The sequence below is a fragment of the Etheostoma cragini genome, chromosome 1, assembly GCF_013103735.1.
Source record: "Etheostoma cragini isolate CJK2018 chromosome 1, CSU_Ecrag_1.0, whole genome shotgun sequence".
Lineage (NCBI taxonomy): Eukaryota > Metazoa > Chordata > Actinopteri > Perciformes > Percidae > Etheostoma > Etheostoma cragini.
Genome location: NC_048407.1, coordinates 23,683,239 through 23,707,006, shown reverse-complemented (window position 1 = coordinate 23,707,006; position 23,768 = coordinate 23,683,239). Strand labels below are relative to the sequence as shown.

At 40.2% G+C, this 23,768-nt stretch overlaps 1 protein-coding gene across 2 annotated transcripts in view; it reads left to right on the top strand.

Moving 5' to 3' along the window:
* The window catches only part of kif26ba (kinesin family member 26Ba), a 78,309-nt gene that overhangs the window by 15,618 nt on the left and 38,923 nt on the right, over window positions 1-23,768 (top strand). For both annotated transcript variants that reach the window (XM_034876933.1, XM_034876924.1), the window contains exons 3-4: window positions 9,229-9,927; window positions 16,708-16,871. In XM_034876933.1, coding sequence (XP_034732824.1) covers window positions 9,229-9,927; window positions 16,708-16,871 — 863 coding nt within the window. The remainder of the gene's footprint in view (window positions 1-9,228; window positions 9,928-16,707; window positions 16,872-23,768) is intronic.

The following is a 23,768-nucleotide window of genomic DNA, read 5'->3' as shown; positions in this document are numbered from 1 at the left end:
TTTGGAAAATGGCTGCAATGAAACAAAGAGTGAAAAATTTAAAGGGGTCTGAATACTTTCCGTACCCACTGTAAATAAACCATTTTTGTTGACAGTTGTAGGAAACCCAATTGAGAAACAAATTAGCTGTATTTTACTGGTAGTATGGTGTTACAGGATTACCCTGCAGAGCCACCTGTGCCTCTTGCAAATATCTAGCTAAAAACAACCATTTTTCCACTTAAATTAACTAGCAATGAAGCCAAGTTCCTCATCTATATTCAGACACCAGGCAACTTCAGTAGCTAATTGGCAGCTAGCTAACACAGTGAAGTAGATTGTTTTTTTTTCACATATAGCTTTGGTAGCTTAATTTGCAGTGCAGCTCTGATGCAGATGGTGGACTAATTTAAAAACAGGCAGCAGAGTTGATAAGCAGTTAATTTACAGTCGAGCACCACCATGGATAGCCAGATAATTTAAAAACAGGCACCGGCAAGCTACTTCCACATGTAAAAATAGGAGGTAATTTAAACAACTATTTCATTTACATCTGGGCACTGATGTAGATGGCCAGCTAATAAAAAACAGGCTCTGTTCCAGCTAAATAGCTCATTTACATTGTTGCAGGGGGCTGCACTTTAGACTAGCACTGTACAAGCTAGGACAAGATGCATAGCTCAGCCGGTTAATTGGAGGGCAGCATTTGCCACACAGGCTATATACAGTATACAGATGGACAGCTCAGATGACACTCTTAAATAATGAAGCATAATTGATAAATGCAGAAATACAAACACTTTTACATTTGTTACATTTGTATGAGAGCATGACAGAGAGAGAGAAAGAGAGAGAGAGAGAGAGAGAGAGAGAGAGAGAGAGAGAGAGAGAGAGAGAGTTATCCCTGATGCTATGGCAATTTTATTTTGCTGACATATGTGCCAATAACATTTTGAATTGGAAATTTGAATTTAAGAGAGGGCGACAGAGATGGTCTGATCCACCTATAGCATCTGTTTCCAGTATATTGTATGTTCTTTGATTGGGTTTAACATCCCACTTCACCATGCATACACACTGATCATGAAATGCTCTTTTTATACATGTGCATAATATGTGTGCAGTGAGGAAAACATAACTTTGTGGAGCAGAATGGCTGATGAGCACCTAACCCAAGATAATCCATTGCAGCGTTCAGACAGCCAATTAATTATGGTTGTCAGTCCCAAAACCGTGGCTTCATGAATGTAGCCTCTGGCAGCTGCAGACAGAGGTACGTCACCAACATGATCTGAGGGAGTGCATCAAAGGCTCTCTGAAGGCTTCTTTTAAAGACCTCCACACTGACCCTGCTTCATGAGAGTTGCGTGCCCAAAGCCATTCAAACAAGTCACATTTCAAAGGGTATGAACATCTAAGACCAACACAGCAAAGCATGTGAAGCCACTATCTCATCCTCTGAGTGAACCAACCCTGCTGCCCTGCCCTCACTGCAACTTAGAGTAAGGACCACCCTCAGCAAGTGGTGAAGACAACCTTCTCAATTAAAGGACAAGTGGTGGTGATGGTGGGGCAGCAGACATAACTAACTTATTTTAAACAAGGAGAAACACACACACTCAAGTGTCTGCATTTGGACACCAAAACATCTCTTGGATGTTATCATATATAACACTTTTTATTATTACTGATAGCATGAGGCCTCACTAACACACAGAACATTATACAGCGCACAGATGCTGCGCCCACAAACAAATATTAACACACAAACACATTTTATATCTCCAGCGAGACAGAATGCACCAGGTAATTTATATCCTCTCGCTAGTTAGTTTTGAATGCTAATTAATTTCTGCATTGCTATGGCAACACAAACATTGTAATGTGTTTTTCTCTGTTATTAATATAGCGTGTCAACATCACAAGGGAGTGAGTGTACATGTGTGCAGACCAAAATGTGTGTCTGCTCTTCTTAATGTATGCAAACGCGACCTTATGCATGTGTGCAAGTGTGTGCATGTGTGTGTGCCTAATGGTGTCCTAACCAATATTAGTCTTACACCCATTATTGGATCATGTGAAGGAATGACCAATTAAAAAGGTAATTAAAAGAGACATACTTTAGAGAGAGGGGGAGGGGAGGGTGCATGTAATAAATGAGCAAGAGAGAAGAACCTACAGGGTAAGTTATTTTTCACTGAGGGGAAACAGAGAGAAAATTCTGGGGAGGCATGTGGTTTCTTTAATGTCTAGACTCTCACTAACATGCTAGGAGAAGAGTTTCTGCTTTGGGTTATTTCTGCTGTGTGCTGTTTGGGTTTAAACCCAGTCACACACTGAGTTAATTTAGTGTTTACTTATTAAGTGTATAAATAGTAGCATATTCATCCATATATGTATAGCCATGCTGCATCAGGTAGCTGTGAGCATGTCCGTGTACATTTTTTATTTTCATAGCATGAAACCAACTTTCTAAGTTCAGCTATTCTTCCCTTCTTTTATTCATATATAATTTAGGCTTAATAATGCGGTAATGTTTAAACACTGTTCTTAACAATATTTACATAAAGCAAAAAAGGCATTCAATCAACATCACTTTGCCTTCCTTTATATTCCTAATCGTGGTACATTTGAGACATGGATGTTTGTGATCTCCTTTTCCACGCAGAGTAATTTGTAATGGAAAGAATGCTTATATGTGGTGAATTAAACATATAATTGCAACTGGGCACATGCCCTACTAACAGTAAGCCTGTGGCTACATGGTGGTTAGTTAATAAAAGCGTGGGGAGGTGAATGATGTGTCTCCTGCTGAGAGGGAGTTTGACTGAGAGAGTTGCGGTAAATAACAACAAATCACAACAAAGCTCTATTACCTTAACAATGTCTTACTCACCTACAAACAAGGCACTGCTTCACTTTTGTTGTTGGTTCTACTCCAGATGTGAAAAATTCAAGATATTATGGGCAGGTTGTCAGAAGAAAACCTTTGTGTGTAGAATTTCTAGAACTAGCTGTCTTCAGATGTGTATTCTTGTCTTTAACTGACAGAATCACCATGGTACTGCATATTACATACTTTATTGTAGAAGCTGGACATCTAGGGTGCCTGAAAAGCAATATAATATGTCCTGAGAGTAAGACTGAAACACCAAAAGAGAGAGACAGTGACAGACAGAGTGTGTTTTGGGAAAGGCAGTGAGAGAGACCTGTGCTTGACCTCTGTCGGAGTAACATTTGTCGTAAGTGTGTGTGTGTGTGTGTGTGTGTGTGTGTGATGTCATTTATAACCTCTGTTATTGACCTTGCTCTTGCACAGACATGGGACTCAATCATTCCCCCCCCCCCCAACACACACACACACACACAATCACACAATCATTCTCCATCTTAAGACCAATGTGCGCGATCATGAGCCACCAACGCACTTGAAATTTATAGTAGTTGCTTCACAGTTTTTCATTCTTTGTCATTTTCTTATCATACTGTCATACTCTTGCCTTTTACTGCGTGTGTTTGTGTGTGTGTGTTCTCTCAGAACAGGTGCGAGAGACCGTCTGCATTTTCCTGCATTATTTCACTGATCCCGTACTGCAGACAAATGTGTGTTTGTGTATTATATACAGGAGCAAGTAATGGGGAGAGAGATGAGAGGAGGTAAATGAGAATGGGTGAAGGAGGAAAGGTTTACATTCCTTGTTCAGTCATCTGGAACTAATTATATACACACACACAGACTTGCCAGTAAACCGTACAACATAAACCAGTGTCCTTCTGGCTATGACCGACTAAGAATGTGTTTCTCCTCTCCTTTGTATTGAAGAATTAGAACCTTTTCTGTCACGTTTCTCTCTGATCTGCCATCCTCTTCATTTTCCTCAGTAGTGTCACACAACAAACTGGTGCTAAATATAGTAGAAGTGAAAAGACGGAATGACAAAGGTTTGAAAAATAGGGGGATCATAATGGAAGTGGGTTGCGATCACACAGTTCAGTTTCAAAATGTTGGTAGATGTGCATAGAGTGTTTTTGTCTACAGATGTGTGTGAAAGGGATGTTTTTTGTTGTGTTTGACAGCCCATATTCCTGAACCCTCTACCTCCAGTATGCTTGCACATATGCACCCTTTCACACAAAAACAACAGTAATGGACAAACTGAGCTGTCATTTCTTATCAAATCTCAGTAATAGACCCCCCCAGCACACAGAGTTGCTGAGGTCACTGCTTACTTCGCTTGGACGTTGTCTCTGTCTCTACGTTCTCTCTGTGCTTTTCCTCTCTGTCACTCACGCCATCCTTGCACAGGATAGATTTGAGGCTGTTTGTCTGCCCTTGTAGGAGAAAATGAATCACACACACACACACACACACACTATCTGTGGTGCTGAGACTGATTTAGTCACTCACAGAATTCTGATGAACTCAGGGGTGAAGAGATACGTGGAAGAGTCTGATACTGTCAAAAATAGGAATTGAAAAATAAAATAGTTTCCAACTAGACTTCCACATTGGAATCCTCCTCAGTGTTTAGCCTGGACTGATGTCTAGCTTGTCTGGCAACATAATATGTGTGTTTGTGTGTCTTTGTGTGTGTGTGTGTGTGTGTGTGTGTGTTTGTGTGTGTGTGTGTGTGTGGACTAGGGGAATGGAAACAAACTGAAACTTATACTGTCCAACTAAAAGATGAGCTGGAAATAACAAAAAGAAAGCAGTGGGAAGAAAAACACTTCCGGTAACTTTAGACGCTTAAATTGGCGGCGGCGTGATTGCCCAGCAATTCTGTTCTTCAACTGTGTTCCACATTTTTTTTACCATAATACAGCTAAACACACTACTTCATTTTAAACCCTTACAGACATATCTGTTGGGCTTGCACAAGTCTGTATGTGTATTGGAGTGCACATGTTGCAGCACTCCGCTCTCGCTCTTTCATTTTGTTGCTTGATGATGCATGTGCATTATCTGTCTCATTCCCATTGGAAAGTGGCCAGATGTAGTTGACATGACATCCCATTTTTTCAGTAAAGCTACAATATAGTTTGTACAGCAATTTTCAGCCATCTACAATAAATGTTTTTCATATCTGTCTCAAAAGCATAAGCAACAAATACAGTTGGTTTTGTGTGAAAAGACCCAGCAGAAAATGTATCATAACCCCATAGCTAAACACAAGTATTGAACATTGTGCAAACACAGTGAAAAATCAAATAAAGGCATTCATATATAGTAAACTCTATTTCAAATCTACTGACCTTAGTCCCCTTCCTCTAGTCTGCCTGCGTGTCACTCTGCAAATATGTTTTGTATTTGTATGTGTGTGTGTGTGTGTGTGTGTGTGTGTGTGTGTGTGTTTGTGTGTTTGTCTGTGTGTGTGAGAGAGAGAGAGGGCCAAAGACCCTGGCATCTTGTTTTAAGTAACCTGGAGAATCTGTGTGTGTGTGTGGGTGTGTGTGCGTGTGTGTGTTTGTGTGTGTGTGTGTGTGTGTGTGTGTGTGTGTGCACTTGTGCGCGTGTGTATGTGTGTGTACCAGAGGAATGTAAACATACTCAAAGTTATACAATACAAACAATCTTCTTAGCTCTTATTTTCAATCAGGCAGTGTGGCTGCTTCCCAAATCTCACTCTATTAGTTACTTTATACTACGTTTGCCTGAGAAACAAGGTAGGCTTTTTATATAAAATACTGAGGCTGTTTGTCTGCCCTTGTAGGAGAAAATGAATCACACACACAAACACACACACACACACACACTTCAGATGTTCCAAGGTTTGAGCTCCTGCTGGGCATGTCTGTATGTGTGTGTGTGTGTGTGTGTGTGTGTGTGTGTGTGTGTGTGTGTGTGTGTGTGTGTGTGTGTGTGTGTGTGTGCATCCTGTGGTCTTGTGGTTTGTTGACATAGCCTAGCAGGCAGCGCTCAAATTGAGAGGCTACATTATACCATTAGATTAAATGAAATGTTGCTTGTGTTCACACACATGGCAGACTGTATATGGCAGGCAGTATGTTACATGCACTCTCTTTTCTCTTTCCTCCACTCTCATTACATTATGGGCCACCAAGAAGGCTGACGTATCTGTTTATATCTGCTAGCTGTCAGTCACTCATTATTTACACTCTATTGTTCGGTCTTCCCTGTCAATCATATGTCTCTCTATCTGTATTTCTTATTGTCTAAATCTGCTGAGAGATAACCTGTGTCAAACACATCCCTATTGATTTGATGCACATGCTTCATCTCTATAATTTATGTATTGATTAAGCTTCACTAAACAAAGAGTGCCTTCCCATCACTTGGATTGATCCTGGACATGCACAGCCTCTTTCCTGGCCTGATGCACTGAGATTTTCAAATAAAAGCCCCAGCATGTTGAAAAAATGTTTAAAGTAATGTGTTTGCTGTTTCTACTATGGATGAACATGTCTAATTGGTAATTAGGTTGTTTTTATGCTCCTATGATTCTACATCTCAACGCTACATCTTAGTGGTTAACCTGTTCTGTCTGGTTTCTGTTGTTAAATCAATCAAATGGGAAATGCAGCTGCAAATGTGGAATTGTTTTTACGTTAACAGTTTTTGAGAAGATGGTAATGTAATGCAATGGGATGCAGAAGCGCTTGGTAATAGCCATCATTCAAGAGAAAGCTGTTTCACAGAAAATAGTTCATGTTATCTCTAGGGAGGAATGTGCACAGAATAACAAAATAATAGAAAAGTGACAAATCTTATTTTAGGAGGATATTATATTATGTATGTTCAGATAAGGTATTTACTGTCTATCCCAAGTTACAATAGGATGAGATGATTTTTACATGTAACCGTAAACTCTGTTGGCTGTAACTAGCACTTGTGCAGAAAAGGGCGAGGGCCGACATAGATACCTGGCCTTAGTGTTACAGAAGAAGTGGGCTGGTTGAAAGCAGGAAGATAATTACAGTCATCAAGTGAGTTGGTACAACCTACCACAGATGTTAAGTTCAGAGCTTCTAAGCAGACATGCTCTTGCTAATGATACGCTAACACTAAACCTACACAGACAATTAGCTCACAACATCACACATAGTCATTTTAATCACATAATGAGTTTTAAGGGCATCGATTAAAGCCAGACTTTAATAAGGAAAAACTATTTATATATAAAAGCTTTGTAAAAAAAAAAAGAAAAACAATTTTTAAGGGACTCAAATGAGCTTAAGACACAGATGTGTATCGGGGTGTGTACGTGTGTTTTTCTTGATATTTAGACTAGAGAGACGTGGCAGGCGATTTAGAGCGATTTAGCTCTTTATGAGCTTGGCTCCAATTAGTGTGTAAAAACACATGCACACATACACACACATACCTGGACATGCACATGCAGTTATGTGCGCTGCCACAGATAACTGCACAAACAAACTGGACAAATGTCCGGATTGCCGAACATAACAATGCACACTAGGATTGCCCACTCACACACACACACACACACACACACACACACACACACACACACACACACACACACACACACACACACACACACACACACACACAAACACTGACGGAGAGACAAATGGAAACATGCAGTGGGCCAATATAAGGAGCGAAAAATGATCGAGAACACTACATTTACTATTTTTTTGTGATTCTGTTTTTCTGTTTCGATTTTTTGTTTAAATAATAGAGAAGATTGAATTTGTGATATTTATGATATCAGATACATATCTGATATATTTTATATGGCCGTTCTTGGAAACCTGCAAGCCTGGCAGTCTGTTCTCACTAGAAAAGGTGAATTTGTGGTTTGTGGTGAAAGTGGAACCATTGTAGTTGTGGGAATCTTTAGAGGCTGTTTGATAGATTGCACAGGTAAAGGGAGCTTTAATAGAAGAATAAACCTTATTTAATTGTCACATACAATTGTACAGTACAACGTAGTTAAATTCTATCTCAGCATTTAACCCATCCGAGGCATTAGGAGCAGTGCGCAGCCACATAGCAGCACCCAGTGAGCAAACTGGGGTTCAGTGTCTTTCCTAAAGACACTTTGACATGCAGACTTTGAACTGGTGTGATTGAACCGCCAATCTTGTGATTGAAGGATGACCGGCTCTACCTCTGAGCCACAGCAACCCCAAATATAGAGCTGACCGTGTAATGTTTGTGAACAAAAGCAATAGAAAGACAGAGAAAGGTTGACACTTTTTTCACACTGTGACCAATCTTCTAATACTTTAAACCACTTTAGGCCTACACCTGATCTTACACTTTGGGCAGCCTCCATACTCCTCACTTGGCCTGATGGTCTGTGCACACAAGAAGCCCAATTTTTACAGCGGCACAATGACCACAGCAAGCAGTGCTCCAACTAGGTGGTATTTTCCAGACAATGAAATTTACCTAGAGCTGTTATCAGAGCAACAAGCTCTTAAAGCTTAAAGCAGATTTGGGAAAGACAAAACAAACACAGAATTTGAAAGTACAGCCTTTCTCCTGCAGCTCTCAGCCCCACCCGCATGATCGAGACGAGCATGATCATACAGTATGCACATACCTTATACACTAACCTGTATGAATACTAGTCCGTATTATATTCAGTATTAAAAGATTTACATTCAATGCATTAAACTACATTCTAAGAAATGAATATATGAGAAATAGTTCATGTCACATTTACTGAGTAGTTCCCTCTTTATCTTCAATAGTTTTTATTTTATGGGAAATAAATGTTCTAATTTCATCATGGCTAGAAATTGAAAGTCAATCACTGAACTTCTTGTATGAATAACAAAAATGGCTGCTGTTTTGTCTTTTACGTTTTCAGTATTTATTGTACCCAGATGCTTTATAGATGACTCAAATGCATTAACTCAACACACTCAATGTCAGACTGCACAGTAGCAAAAATCGTGCTCAAAAAGGAAGAAGGGAGAGGAAAAGAGAGAATGAGTAGAAGATCAGTTGTTTTCATTTCTGTATTAAAGGACTATCCCTGCTGCCAGCTTTTGTGAAACTTTTACCCTCTAACCCTAAGGCTTTAGTGTGTGTGTTTGTCTGTGTGTGTGTTTCTCTACACATCTTCGACCAGGCTACAAGGCAATGTGTCTTGGATCATCTGTAATTATTCAAAGTCATGATTTTTCCAACTCCTCTCCTAAAGGTAAATTACATTCTCCAGTGCAGCTGAAAACAACTTGCTTTGTTGTGTTTAGATTTTTTCCTCCACAAACCAGCCTAAATCTTGGCTTTCTGTTTATTTCTCCTTCTAGGATCCCTCCTTCTCTCTCCTCCTTCATGATAAGCTTCAAGTGCCCAACAGTTCTCGACGGGCATGGAACGAACGTGACAGTCGCTGTGATGTCTGCGCCACTCACCTTACTCAGCTCAAACAGGAAGCCGTGCGCATGGTCCTCACTCTCGACCAGTGGGATTTGTCTCCACCATCCTCCCCTCCGCCCCTCATAGGACAATATGGATCTCAAGGACCTCCGGGGCCAATGGGAGCATCTGGAGCACTAGGAGGTACTGGTTTACGGGATTGGATTCCTTCTTTTCTTCCTTCCTCCTCCTCCTCAGCTGCTGCTGCCGTTTCACACTCGTCCTCCCAGTCCCTTTCTCCAAGCCCCAGCCCTTGCCACGGACCATCCAATTCTAGCCACTGGAGTCCCTCGGTGGGACAAACGTCCAGCTGTGCTCCCATAAACCCACAACCTATAGGCCCAGGGCACAGATTGGGGTCTAAGCCCAGCTCCCTGGGGCTTGGAGGGGGGGTGGACAGAAGGAATGGGTCTCCAAGTTCAGGAAAAGCTGGTTCTCAACAACAACCAGTGACTGGAGTAAACAGCCCTGGCAATAATAGTGGCAACAGCAGTCATAACGGGAGTGGAGCAGTGCTGAGTACAGCAGCTTTGCAGGCCCATCAGCACCTGAACCGAACTAATGGAGGAGTTACACTTTATCCATACCAGGTAAGCTACCTAGTGTGTGTGTGTGTGTGTGTGTGTGTGTGTGTGTGTGTGTGTGTATGAGCAGCATACAGTTGAATACATGTCTTGATGAGAGTCTGACAACCAAAGACAGGAAGTGCAACATTAAAATGTTTCAGCTTGCAGGCGTTGCTACCTTCTGAAGTGTGACCTTGTTAGTCATCAACCACAATACCTTCTGATGATGTTCAACATAAACATAAAGGCTCCTCTCTTCTCCTCTCCTCTTATCTTGTCTGATCTTCCCTACTCTCCTGTAGACTAACAATGACAAATGCTGCCATATAGTCTGCGATGCTGTACATGTATCCCCCCACCCCTACCCCCACCCCAGTGGCGGAAGCTCTCATTTCAGCAACTAACTGACAAAAAAATCATTTGTAGCGTGCAGGAGTCAATTCTAATCTAAAGTAGTTAAGACCTTGTGAAGTTTCTTTCTTCCCAAAAGAGCTCCAACGCAATAATCATTGGATTTGATATCCATCTGTTATCAAGGAGGAAGCAAAATATCCTCTTCAACTGGATTGAGGCAGGACTTAAAGTATTGAGTGAACGTGACGCAAACCATAAAAGTGAATCAAATTGAAAAGGGAGCTATAAAAGAAGGAGGTTTTAGGAGGAGACGTAAAAAGAGGGATCATGAGTAGATAAGAGAGGAAGATGGTAGGAGGGAGAAAACGCCTCAGGTGATGTGTGGTTTATAGGTGTATGGAAAAAGGCAGGAGAGCTGAGACTGCAGGGGAGATCCAGAGGTGTGTGTGTGTGTGTGCCTGCATGTGTGTGTGTGTGTGTTAACATGTGTGTATGAACGTGTTCTACAGATGTAATAATTCATACGGTGATAATTAGAACTCTGGGGATTCTATGTCACACACCCACAGTACCCCTTAACTCTCACTCTCTCCCCCCTCTCTCGCTCTCTTTCTCTCTCTCACACACACACACACACACACACACACACACACACACACACACACACACACACACACACACACACACACTCACCCCACTTATTCCTATTGCCTCTTTCTTTCCTTTTCCATTATTTCTCCTGTCTTTCTGACACATTGTCTTCAGCTCTTCTATCTTTTCCCCATTACTCTTTATATTTTATTCATCACGTCACTTGAATCAGATGCAGAGATATGTAGTTGGAGGTGGAAATTACTTTGTGGCGTCTTTCGAATTGTTTCGGTATCTTGTAATGGTCAGAAATAAATAAGAGCCTTTATGTATTTTGGCCTATCTTTGTGGGAATGAAAGTGAACGTGTTGCCAAATTTGATTTGTATTACAGTAATTAGATAATTAATAATGATTCCGTTTTACAAGTGTATTTGTGTCTGAGTGTCTTGTGGTGTGTGTTCAAACAACTTGGATGTCAGCATCTGTGTGCTAGTGTGTGTATACAGTAGAATACGTGCGTATTGTGTGCGTGCATTTACTCATGTGCTAGTATTTATGTGTTCTATGTTGGAGTAAGTATCCAAACCATGTGTTGGATGTTGTAAAATGTTAGCAAGTATGAGTGTTTGCGCTGTGACAGTAAAAGTGTTTCAGCAGGAATGGAGAAACAGAGTGCAATAATAAATCACCTTTGTTTGGACTCACCCCTGAGAGAAAAAGAGAAATGGGAGGAGCTAAGCAGAGAGATGATTAAAAAAAATGCGATCAGAAATTAGAAAGCAGGACATTTAAAAAAAATTGAAAGATAAAGAGATGTGGTCAGAGAGGCTGAAGAGAATGTTAGAGATATGGGTTTAGAATAAGAGAGAATAAGAATAAGAGATATTTTATTATGGCGACATTATTGTTTATGGACACATTGCTAAGTGGATATTGTTGATTTACTGTTGATTTACTGCTGCTTTACTGCTGTACAGCACTAAACATCAAGGATTGCTGTTCATGTTTTAGCATCAGTGGAGCTTTTGGAAGTTCTCATAATACTAGATGAGAAATCTCTTCCAACGAGATCGTATTTGTTACCCTTCAGCAAAACAGAAAAGAAAAAAACACAAGTGGAACAACAGCAGGGAAAATGAGTAGGGTTTATTATGAAAATCTGAACCCAGAATCAATGGGCATTTTGGGAAATGTGGTCTTGCTCTTCAAGAATATTACCACCAGCAACACTTGTATGGTCTTATATGATGGAAAAAAAAAATCCCCATTAAAGTCACGTTCAGAAGTAACACAACAACAGACAGAGAGGAGATCTGATAGAAGGGAGGGCGCTGCAGAGGCAGATAAAGAACGGAATCGACCTGTCTGCCTGTGTAGCTGACATTAAAATCTTGCTGGGTCAGCGATCTAGGAGGTGACAACCTCCACAGTTTATATTTATTAGGACTTTTCTTTTCAGTCCCACAAGAAGTGTAGGACAAATGGAAAATGCTGAATCAGTGAGAACAAGGAAGAATGATTATAACGGTCTAGGTGTGAATCAGTTAGGTAACAAACTAGGATGAGGGATCTGATGAAGGCTACAAACATTTTTTTAAAGGATTTCAGATCATTTCATGTTAAAATCTTGATTAACATTATAAGTGCATGCATGTTTAACTTATAGCCTCTGGAAAAGTAATGCTTATTTTGTTGTATAATTTCAATCATAAGTGTGTCTTATTAAAAAGTGAAAACATGAAAGTATGTCTTAATGAAAAGTGAATGTACATAAAGCTACATTTCTTGCTGTCATTATTTTCTTTTTTAAACGTATATATTTTGGCACACATTATGTACCCATGAGGCTTTTTCTGATTTGATTGTACAACATGCTGTACATATGTTGAAGCATTAGTCATTCAATCACCCTGTGCTGCGTCACCCATGCTCTCTCTCTCTCTCTCTGTATATCTATCATTTCCTCCTGATCTTTTATTTCTTTCTTGCCTCCATTCTCCCAACAATTCATTTCCCTGGGTGTTTTGTCTACTGTTTTATGTTTTTTTTCTGTGTCCAGTGGACTTCCTTGCTTTTTTTGTTTCCCTCTCTGTCTCACATGCTTTCTCTGTTTCTAATATAAAATATAAACACCCTGTTCCATTTGCTCACTTACTACTTTGTGTGTGTTTCTGCCCCAATTTTGTACCCCACTTTCCTCCTGAAAGGGCAGGATCTCTCTCTTCCTCTACTCTACTGCAGTAAGCAATTAGATTGTTTTACAGATTGTATTCCCCTGATGAAAGCAGGCAGGACCACATGGACACACACAGGCACATCATTTCTCTTTTCATTCTCCTCATACAAGCATAACATGTAAGGCACAAATGTTATGTTGGTTGCCTGTAGCATGTGGTTGGAAAAGGATGGGAAAATAAAATAAATGTAAGAGTGACAGATGAGGAAGGTGAATGCTGGGGAAATGGTGTTTGAGTTTTAATGAAGATGAATGAGCCATCTTTTACCTTTTTCTAAGAGCAGAGAGAGAGAGGGCTTTGGGAAAGTGCTGTAGTGTAAGAAAGAGAAGGGGTGAGGGAGTCTAAGTGTTATTTTTTATTATGTCCTTTTAGTGAAATCTGATATCACATTCATCAGAGTCCCTCATTGACAGGTACAGTCTAAGGACCAGGTGTTCTATAAAAACATGGTCAGAGGATGTGTTTTCATTGATTTGCTGCATGATTTTCACACATTTGGCTGTTGTATTATCCTCAGCACTCTCTCTGTCCTGGTATTATCTAAATCCTTGTCTCTCCTGTTGCAATGACCTAATATCCCCATAGGGATCATTAAAGTCTCATCCAGTGTAATTCAATCTAATTTATGGTAAAACATTTACAGAGAGCATCTCAGCCTGTATGTCCTGTGGGGAACAACCTCATAACAACCAACAGGAACAACAAAAACATAATTTATTTCAACTACATTACCCAAGATGCCATCTATGTCAAAGCATTATCTAGGTGACCATGCAGGAATGATTATGCTGTTAATTTATTTTGTGTTCGTGGTTGTTCAAATGCAGCCCTTATTTGTCAGCTCTCTTACAATAGCTAGTTTAATGAGCTGCAAGAAGCATAATAACCTATCAGCACACCACTGTGTCAGACACAAGCACAGCAAGATAAAATGAATGAGCATATCATTTTTTAACTTTTTTGATGACAATGGGAGGTACAACATGGAATCTGTCCAGTCTGTGCAATCTACATCGCTGACAGCCACATATTATTTAACCACCTTTACTCCAGTTTTCAGGCAACATTATTATAACCCTCTGTGGGGACATTTCTCTCACACTGTGCTGGTAGTTTTCCTCTTCCCATTAATCAGGATAAACAAGCAACCAGCACAAATACACAGGTATTCCATGTAGCTTACTGAACCTTCTTTCCATACATTCATGACTCCTTTAATAATTCAGTGGTATCAAGCTAAGCCTGATCATTTGAAATGCATGTAGGTGCATAGGGAGAATGGTATATAAAGTATAGAGGCATCTCATTTACAATGGGTAATTTGTCAGGGCAGTGGGCTGCGTGCTTGGACCCCAGGAGCCCTCAGCAGTAAATATACGCACTGTGTAGTTGATTTACACACACGTACACACAGGGGCAGAGAAGTGCAGACACATGCACACACAAGGACATGCACAGACATGTTCACAATAGACATACATGCTCGCAGATTTACGCTCACACAAGCTTTAGTTCCTTTATTAGAGTGTGGGGTAATGATTTAGGTGCTCTGCTGTGTGGCTTTTGGCAGCACATAAAGAACTATGATCAATAATCCATATATGTTTTAGGAATGGGTTGCCTACACACATGCCTATACATACACATCAACATGCATACACACACATCTGTGCACAAAGTGACAAACTAATGCAAAACATACTCGCATACAAATCAGTTTAATGCTTTAAACTAAATTTTAAATCCCTCCCTTTGTTCATATTGACAAGAAGGATAGATCAAGAGAGTTGGGACAACAAACTATGAAATATGTTTTCCTATATATGGGTTTGCTCCCAGGATGCATGTGAATTTAACAATTTGGTCACTCTCTCAGATACCTAGATACATATACATTTACATAGATGGGGGCATCCAATGGCCTAGTGATTACGGCACATACCATATAATCGCAACATTTAACTATGCTGAGAGACCTTATGTCATAACCATCTTTCTTTCTCCACATTTCCTTTCTATATCTATACTATCAGCTGTGTAATAAAGGCAAATGACAAAAATCAATGTAAAGAAAGACCTCGCTATATAGATGCATGTATACAAATTTGTTGTGTTTATACCATAGATCTGATTAAAACAGTTACTCACACAGGCTCAGCAACTTTTATTTCTTTACAGTGTTATGAGTTCAAAGTTCTTCCTATTTGTCCTCCCTGTCCTTCTTCCCTGCATACTATCTAATAAAGGACAAATGCCCTGAAGGATGATCCAATAATAAAGGACAAATGTAAAAAGCTTAAGATGGCAGATCAAAGGGACAGAGAGAATGAAATTCAATAGGCTAGAAGTGATGATAAAAACAAGTGGAGCGAGGAAGAGAAGAGAAGCAAGGGTGAAAGAGAAGGAGGAGGCGCGGAGGTTAAACGAGAGAAATGGAGGCAGGAGGGTGTTTTTGTTTGTTTGTTTGTTTCTGCTATGTGGGACCCAGACAACATTCTGCTGCGGGTTCACTGTAAACACCAGAGAGCTTTTCTGTCTGCCAAGGAAAACACACACACATACACACACACACACACACACACACACACACACACCTGAAAGGAACATAAAATCTCTTAGCATCGGTGAACTATGCCATGTTGAGGATAGGAATTTTAGACAGTAAACATAACGGTTTCCTCTTCAAAAGTTGTTTTTTTTCACATAATAAATTTAAATATCAAATTATAAGGGAAGCATTTGACAGTGCCTTTTTGAAGTCTTTTGAAAGATATTAATATATTGGTTTAAATGTAAGTATTCCTGAAGCCAAAAATACATCAGAATACACAAATGAATGAATGATTATTCCTAAACAGGAAACAAATGGGGAGTGGTAAACCAGACCCGGGCTCTCATCTGACCATCTGGGAAAGTCAAGGGCAGAGATATTGTTTTTGTGTGTGTGTGTGTGTGTGTGTGTGTGCGTGCGTGCGTGCGTGTGTGTCAATATTTTAAACTCCCTCCTAAGACGTGAATGCATGAGAAATAGTTCATGTCACTTTTACTGAGTAGTTCCCTCTTCATCAAATAGTTTTATGGCCTTTATGGGAAATAAATGTTGTAATTAAAAAATGGCTTCTGTTTTATCTTTTACATTTTCATTATTTATTGCACCCAGATGCCTTTATAGATGATTCAAATGCATTAACCCAACACACCCAATGTCAGGCTGCAAGGTAGCAAAATTCCTGCTGAAAAAGAAAGAAGGGAGAGGAACAGAAAGAGTGAGTAGAAGGTCAGTTGTTTTCATTTCTGTATTAAAGGACTATCCTTGCTGCCAGCTTCTGTGACACTTTGACCCTTTATCCCTAAGGCTTTAGTGTGTGTGTGTGTGTGTGTGTGTGTGTGTGTGTGCATATGTTTGTCATGAAGGACATAGATACAGTCAACAACATGATCAAAGTCATCAGGAGATAATCCCATGTCTGTATGGGAGAGAAAAAGAAGAGGAGGTGTGAGAAGAATGAATGAGAATGAATTTTTTTTTGTGTTACAACAAAACACAGACGCACACAGAAAACATGTCACTTATTGCAATCTCAGGAGTAAATAGTTTGAATCTCTCTGTCTTTCATCAGATCTCCCAGATGATCTCCGAGGACTCCAGAGAAAGTTTGACCGAGGCCGCTCTGAACCGCTACAACACACACTCTCCTTCACACACAAGCTCTCCTTCTCACACACCAGCTGCAACCACAGCGGCTCCGACCACCACCTCAGCTGCCGCCTCCTTCTTTGCCAGGTAAGCTTCATTCATATAAAAGCAACACATTCAGTCTTTGCTATACACATCTGGAGCATGTCATCCTGTAGATGCAGGTGGATCACCTGACTTCCTGTTTTATCTAATCTATCCACACAGCGTCAGCATGCTGGTCTTTTGACTGATAGACTTTCTAATAATAATGGTTAAGAGAAATGATCATTAGCATCGTGATTTTGGCTTTTAGAAGTAATTAAAGCCATTGAATTAAACAACACTGATACAAACAGTGGTGCGTTAGATTTTTAAGCTTTAGCAGCATTTTGGGAAATAAAAGTATCAGTAGTACAGATTATGATTAGCGTGTTAATTCAAGTAAGAATCAGGGTGTAAGGTGCATCTTACTAGCCCATTTGTGCTGGATCAATCCTTGGGTTTAGTTCATCCTCGGTTTGAGTCCAGAGAACCCTACGTTCTGCCTGTTATGCTGATGTCTCTCAAGTTGTCTGATAGAGCAGAAAGAATGAAAGAATGGCCATTACAACTATATTGTAAGATGTTGTAAAACAAAAGTGGTGGAAAAATGAAATACTACTTACTTATCTTTTGGTGTGTTTATTTATGAAACAACTATCCAGTCAGCAGTCATTGATGAGCCGTGTAATCAAATCTGGAGAAATGCAGAGCGACACAACATAAATAAGACACGGGTAATCTGGGTAAATTATTAATGACTAAACATGGCAATCCTAAAATGAATGAGTAAATTATTCATGGTTACACAAGACTATGAGTGTGTCACAGTGGTTGAAGTATTGCTGAGACGACGTATCTAATGAGCTGCTTTAAATCACATTTTAAATGAGCTGTTTCTTCCTTTCTTACTTTTACACTTTTACCCATTTCCTCTGCTCTCCTTTCCTCTCCTCTCCTCTCTTCTCCTCTCCTCTCCTTTCTGGGTGCGGTCTCAAAATCAGCAGATTATTCACTGTGTGTTTGTCTGTGACATCTGAGGGACGTGTTTGAGTGTGGCAGACATAGTGCTGTCTGACTTTCAATGACCAGTGACCAGGCGCAACTTGTAAAATATATGGGAAAGCGCATAAACATGTGCACACAAGACCATTTTACACACACACACACACACACACACACACACACACACACACACACACACACACACACACACACACACACACACACATACACACACCTGGTTGACGTTCCAAAAACATGCACCAACTATCTCATTAATTGTGCAGTTGTCACTGTCTGTGGATATGTGTTTGTGTCTTTCTCTATAGATCCTTAACGCTGTGATATGTAATTTCCTCTTAAAATCAGAGTGTCAGTGTGTTTGTTTGCTTATTAAAATTTCCCATACAATTTGTCTGCAATTTTCCTGTCATTTCTGTATGCAGCAGGATTTTAGTTTACTGTAATTGGCAAATGGTAACAGTGCACACTATGACACCTTTTTTTACTCCGGTAACGTGTGTATGTGTCCGTATTTGTCCGTGTTTATGGTCGATTGATGCAGCCATGCAGTGCTGGTAAATCCCATGACTGTCTTGGTCTTTACTCTCAGACGTGGACTGCATACAGACATTCTTATTATGCACACACATGCAGACACACACACACACACACACACACACACACACACACACACACACGTGCTCACTGTCTGGTTCACTGTCTGCACAGCAAAATCCATGTGTCCACCACATCTCCTCTCAGCGGATCCCTTTCTTCCTCTACATCCTCCTCTTTCCATCCCATCCCATGTAATTGCCTTCCCTTTTACTCCCTACTTTCTTCTACTCCTCTCCTGCTTCACTTTTTATTCTTCTTCTCTCCTCTTGCAACACTTTCTCTTTCTCCACACTGACCTTTTCTTTACCTCCGCTAATATACACGGGAGTAATATCGTTCATTAGTACCAATCTGTCTGTGAATATGTCACACTCACAAGGTAGTGCTCCATCTTCCCTGTGCTGCTGTGGCCCTCTGGGGACTCTGGACTAGAGGATAGAGACATGCTGTACAAGCCTAGACATGTGTGTGTGTGTGTGTGTGTGTGTGTGTGTGTTCTCTCTCCCACACTGGGGGAAGGGTGTTTCTATCAGTGAAGGAATTTTTTTATTGCATGCACCTAGGATTGGATCTTTGGGGATTTGGCTGTGTGTTTGTGTGTGTGTTTGTGTGTGTGTTTGTGTGTGTTTGTTGCTGGAGCAGATTAAATGAATAGGTCCCAAGTGAATTTGGGAGGCATTGTTATTTTGGATGGTAAGATGGCTATGAGACCGGGAAATGCTGTCTCTTTCTCTGCCTCTGTTTACCTCTTGCTGCCTTCTTTCAAAGAAGTATTGCATCAAATGATAATTGGCCACCAATTAGGCAACACTTATAATGGTTGTGGTTGATTGATGATTTGAACATCAACTGTCTAATCACATCAGAACCATCTGTTTTTTTTGTTGCAAATCAATTAAAAAAACAACATGTGTCATTTAACAGTAATTAAAAGTGGTTGTCTTTTATTTTAACTTTGAAGAACAAGCCCATTTGCTCTTTGAGAGGTTTTGCTGTTTTTAATATTAGAGGTACTGGGAGGACAGCAAGAGAGAGTGTATTTAACCATTCTATCCATTCAATATTTTTAACTCTTAAAAGTACTGACAACTCAAAAACATTAGATCCTGAAATTATTTCCTTTTTTAGCAATTGTTAAACAAATTGGACAAAGGGTGTAGCGTGCTGCTGTAATGAAACAAGAATCTCACATGGTTCAGATAGATTATAGTAACCCGCTCAGTTATCTATACAGTAGCACAGACCAACATGTGACATGAATATTAGAGTGCGCAGTAGGATCACAGTAGGATCATGAGGCAATCTTAACTCCATTTTTAACACAGTTTAGTGATCAGGCTTATAGCATGTAAGGTGGTGTCTTAATAGGGAGCAGGGAAATCTTAAATTGGAGGCTACTGTAAATGCACATGTCCATAGATAGTATAGTGTCAGTGAACTGAAGCCACTGGCTGACCCCTCTCGATGTCACACACACACACACACACACACACACACACACACACACACACACACACACACACACACACACACACACACAAACACACATACACACACACACACACACATGCCTAGGCTTGTACAGCATGTCTCTCCCTATATCTGCCTCCACTGACAGCCTGTTAATAGAATGTAATTAGCTACTGAGCCAACAACACTGCCCAGAGACACCAGTTATAAATCAGCTGTATGTGTGTGTGTGTGTGTGTGTGTGTGTTTTAAGTGAGTGTTTGTACGTGTCAAGTGAAAGGGTTTGTAGTTTTGCGGAAGGAAGAGGAAAACAAAGCAACAGCATGTTAGTAGCTGGACTATTGGTGACCTGTGCTGCTTCTTAACAAGAGAGAGACACATGAGGGGACTGAAGGGCAGAGAGGCAAGGATGGATGAAAGGATCAATACATGTAAGGAAGGCTGAATGGATGGTGGGATGGATGGGTAGATACACAGGCACAGAAGAAGGCAAAGGATGAAAGGACCACAATAATGAGGGTGAGAGGAACAAAATAGAGGAAAAGATAAAGGGATAATTGTCGAGTAAGAGGGATTTAAAATATAAAGAATAGGAGTGAAGTGAAGGATAGAGTATAGTGGAGGAATTAATAAATTTAATGGAGGAAGGGAAGGGCAAATAAAAGGATGGGGGTGACAGAGGAAGAGCTAACGGATAGAGAGATGGAGTAGATGGATTGAAAACAAGTGCCCTTCCCTTTAGGGTTTTGGATCTAATAGATCCATAGATCCACTTGGCCAAATCCCAGGCCACTTGTCATTAAACACTACCAATTACGTGGCGCATGTGTGCGTGTGTGTGTTGTGTGTACTATGCTTGAATTGTGCCATAGATTAAACCAGTCAGGGTGAGAGAGTTCATACATTCAAAAATATGAGTAGATGCACGTTATGAAATTGATGTTGTTGTTGGATTTGAAGGATGTATTATAAAAACAATTGCACAAAAAAAGCTAATACATGTTTTTGCCAGGGAGCAAGTGCATGAATCCATCATAGTCATGTCTCAGCTTACAAGCATCAGCACTGCAGCAGTTGCAGCACCCTGATTTTTCCATTGTTACATTGAAAAAGTAGATTTCAATTCAAGCACATCCTTCTAAAAGAAGAGCTTGAGGTTTTTTATACTGAAAATAATGCCACAATTTGTAATACTATTATTATTATTTTTAAGATAGTTTTTGAATAATCTACTGCACATGCATCTTCACGCTCCATGGGAGGTTTTTAGCATTAAGAAGAAAATCCCATAATTGCTTTCGATCACATTTGCTGCAATATGTGTGGAAGCATAGCTTGCACACAATGAAAAAACAATTAGTGGTCTTTTTGTGGAGCTTTGTTTCACACTGCAGGTTATATGCACTCACACACACACATCCATAGTCACAAACACACACCTACACATACAGATTCACACACAAATCACCTGGGAGATCTAGTCAAATGGTGAAGGGCTTCGTCGTTCTCCGGATCAATGAATCCACATCTCTCTTCTCTTCCTCCCTCTCTTCTATCTCTCTCACTATATTTCTCCCTCTCCCTCTCTTCTATCTCTCTCACTATATTTCTCTCTCTCTCCCTCTCGCTCTCATTTCTGTAACCTGCTGCAGTTAATTGAAAGCTAATGGTGTGAGAATACAGCTCTTTGACAGGGAGTGCGTCATGGCACAAGGTCTTCTCTCACTCTCTCTCTCTCCCTCTCTCTCTCTCTCTCTTCTTCTTTTTATGATCATAGAAATATATGTGATGATAGATTAAAGCAGAACAAACCAGGACTGTCTGCCAGAGCAGTTTTAGAGGTCTTTCATTTCATCATACCGTTAATACTGTTGCTGTGTGTAACTCAGTTTGTCAGCACATCTGCTTGTTTGAATTGTGGCTGTATAAATTGCAGAAAAGGAATTACATCGACACATTCAAATAGTTTTTTACTAATGACAATTAATCATGTTAGGTGAATTACTGCCTGCAGATTTACTGCCCCTGGGTTTCCTTAAGATCACTCTCACTTAACCTTTTATTGTATTTCTGCACAACCATGGTCAGTGTGTATCATATTGATGCTTTTATCAAATGAAAAGCATGTATTATTAACTATACATCTATACACCTTATTATCTATATATGATTAACTACTCAGCCTATACAAGGCCTTTGTGCACAGGATCTGTTGCCTTTTTTAAGAGAGAGATTAATCCTCACAAATGGTGATCAGTTCTAACATTACAACAGAAACCTGTTCTATGCAGTGGTGGAAGAACTACTCAGATCTTTTACTTAAAATAATAATACGATTTTTATTTAAACAAAAGTCTGCTAAGTCACTATCTATCGCCCAAAGAGGTAACACAATGACTGCACCTATGGCCCACTGTTGAAAGCTTTAAGCGTATTCATTCTTGAAGTTCACGGAAGATGCTAGTCTGAGACCGCAGCATTCACAGCACTGTTGCTAGATGCTTGTCTCACATATTCAGACATTACTTCACAGCACTGCGGACTCACGGCCCTCTCTACCCAATTTACAGCCCCCTGTCTTGGCTTAGAATAACTCACCGCTGTCGGCCACAGCTGCTGAACATGCTCCACATTATAAACAGCCGTGACAGGCTTGCCTGGTCCTCCATGAACATTAGCAGTTAGCATGGTTAGCATGGTGGCGTTAGCCCCGAACAGTCGTTACCCATTACTGGGTGTGTCTCATTTGATTTTGCACGAATGTTGAAATTACATAAAATGCCCGTCCCTAGTAGCCATGATAAATTAACCCAAAAGCTAATGTTTACATGTTCAGCAGGAAATTAGCTAACTCAGCGTCCTTTTGGGCTCTAAACTGTCTCAATCTTTCAAATACATCTCCAATATTTACCCGGGGTTTGTAACGTCTCTGGTCTCTGTTCGAAACATACCATTTGGTTTTTAGTTTGGGTAGAATCTTTCTCTGTGATCCCATTTGTTTGTTTGCTGCTTTCATCACTGTGCTAACCTTACAGCTGTAACGCGCTGGGTTTACGTTTTTACAGGTTCATCTGGAAACCCGGCCTGGCTGTCAAACTGGGCAGTTGATAACAACACACAGGCCAAAACACAAACAGAAATTCCGCCACAGAACAGAAATTTCAAAAGGAGAAAATACTGGCATCAGCATTGTTGTCAGAAAAGATAGTATTTCAACTTGGCATGTTTCCTTAAAATGCGATAATGCATTGGGGTAATTTTTTGATTTTTTAAAATGTTGATTAAAGTCAAAATTCAGTCTGTAATATCAGGATACGTCATGTTTCTTTTGGGTAAGAAAGAAAGAGTAAGAAAAGGGAGGAGAAAAAGTTACAGTAAAAATGATGTGAAGTGCCATATGGTGCTGAGAGAGACAGTATGAACCTGCTGTGTTGAAGTAAGAAATGAGAGAGCAAGGAGAGGAGAAAGAGGTGAGATTTAAAAAGTTGAGAAGTTGATGTTGAATAGAGAGAGAGCAAACAAGGAGAATGTGAGTGCCAAATACATAGAGTATATATAAATATAATATCTGTCGGCTCCCTTTGAGCTGAATGCTATAGGGAATTGAGAAGCAGGCAACCATTTGAAATCAAATGAACCACTCCCCATCCACATGTTGTTACATATGTTAACAGCAACGTGTGTGTGTGTGTGTGTGTGTGTGTGTGTGTGTGTGTGTGTGTGCGTGCGTGTGTGTGCGTGTAATCAAGGTCTTTTCTGCAAGTAGCATATTTGCCATGGTTGTACTGCGGCACACTATTGGCGGTTTTCCACTGCGTGGTATCTACTCGACTCGCCTCGGGTCTACTCGCTTTTTTTGGTTTTCCATTA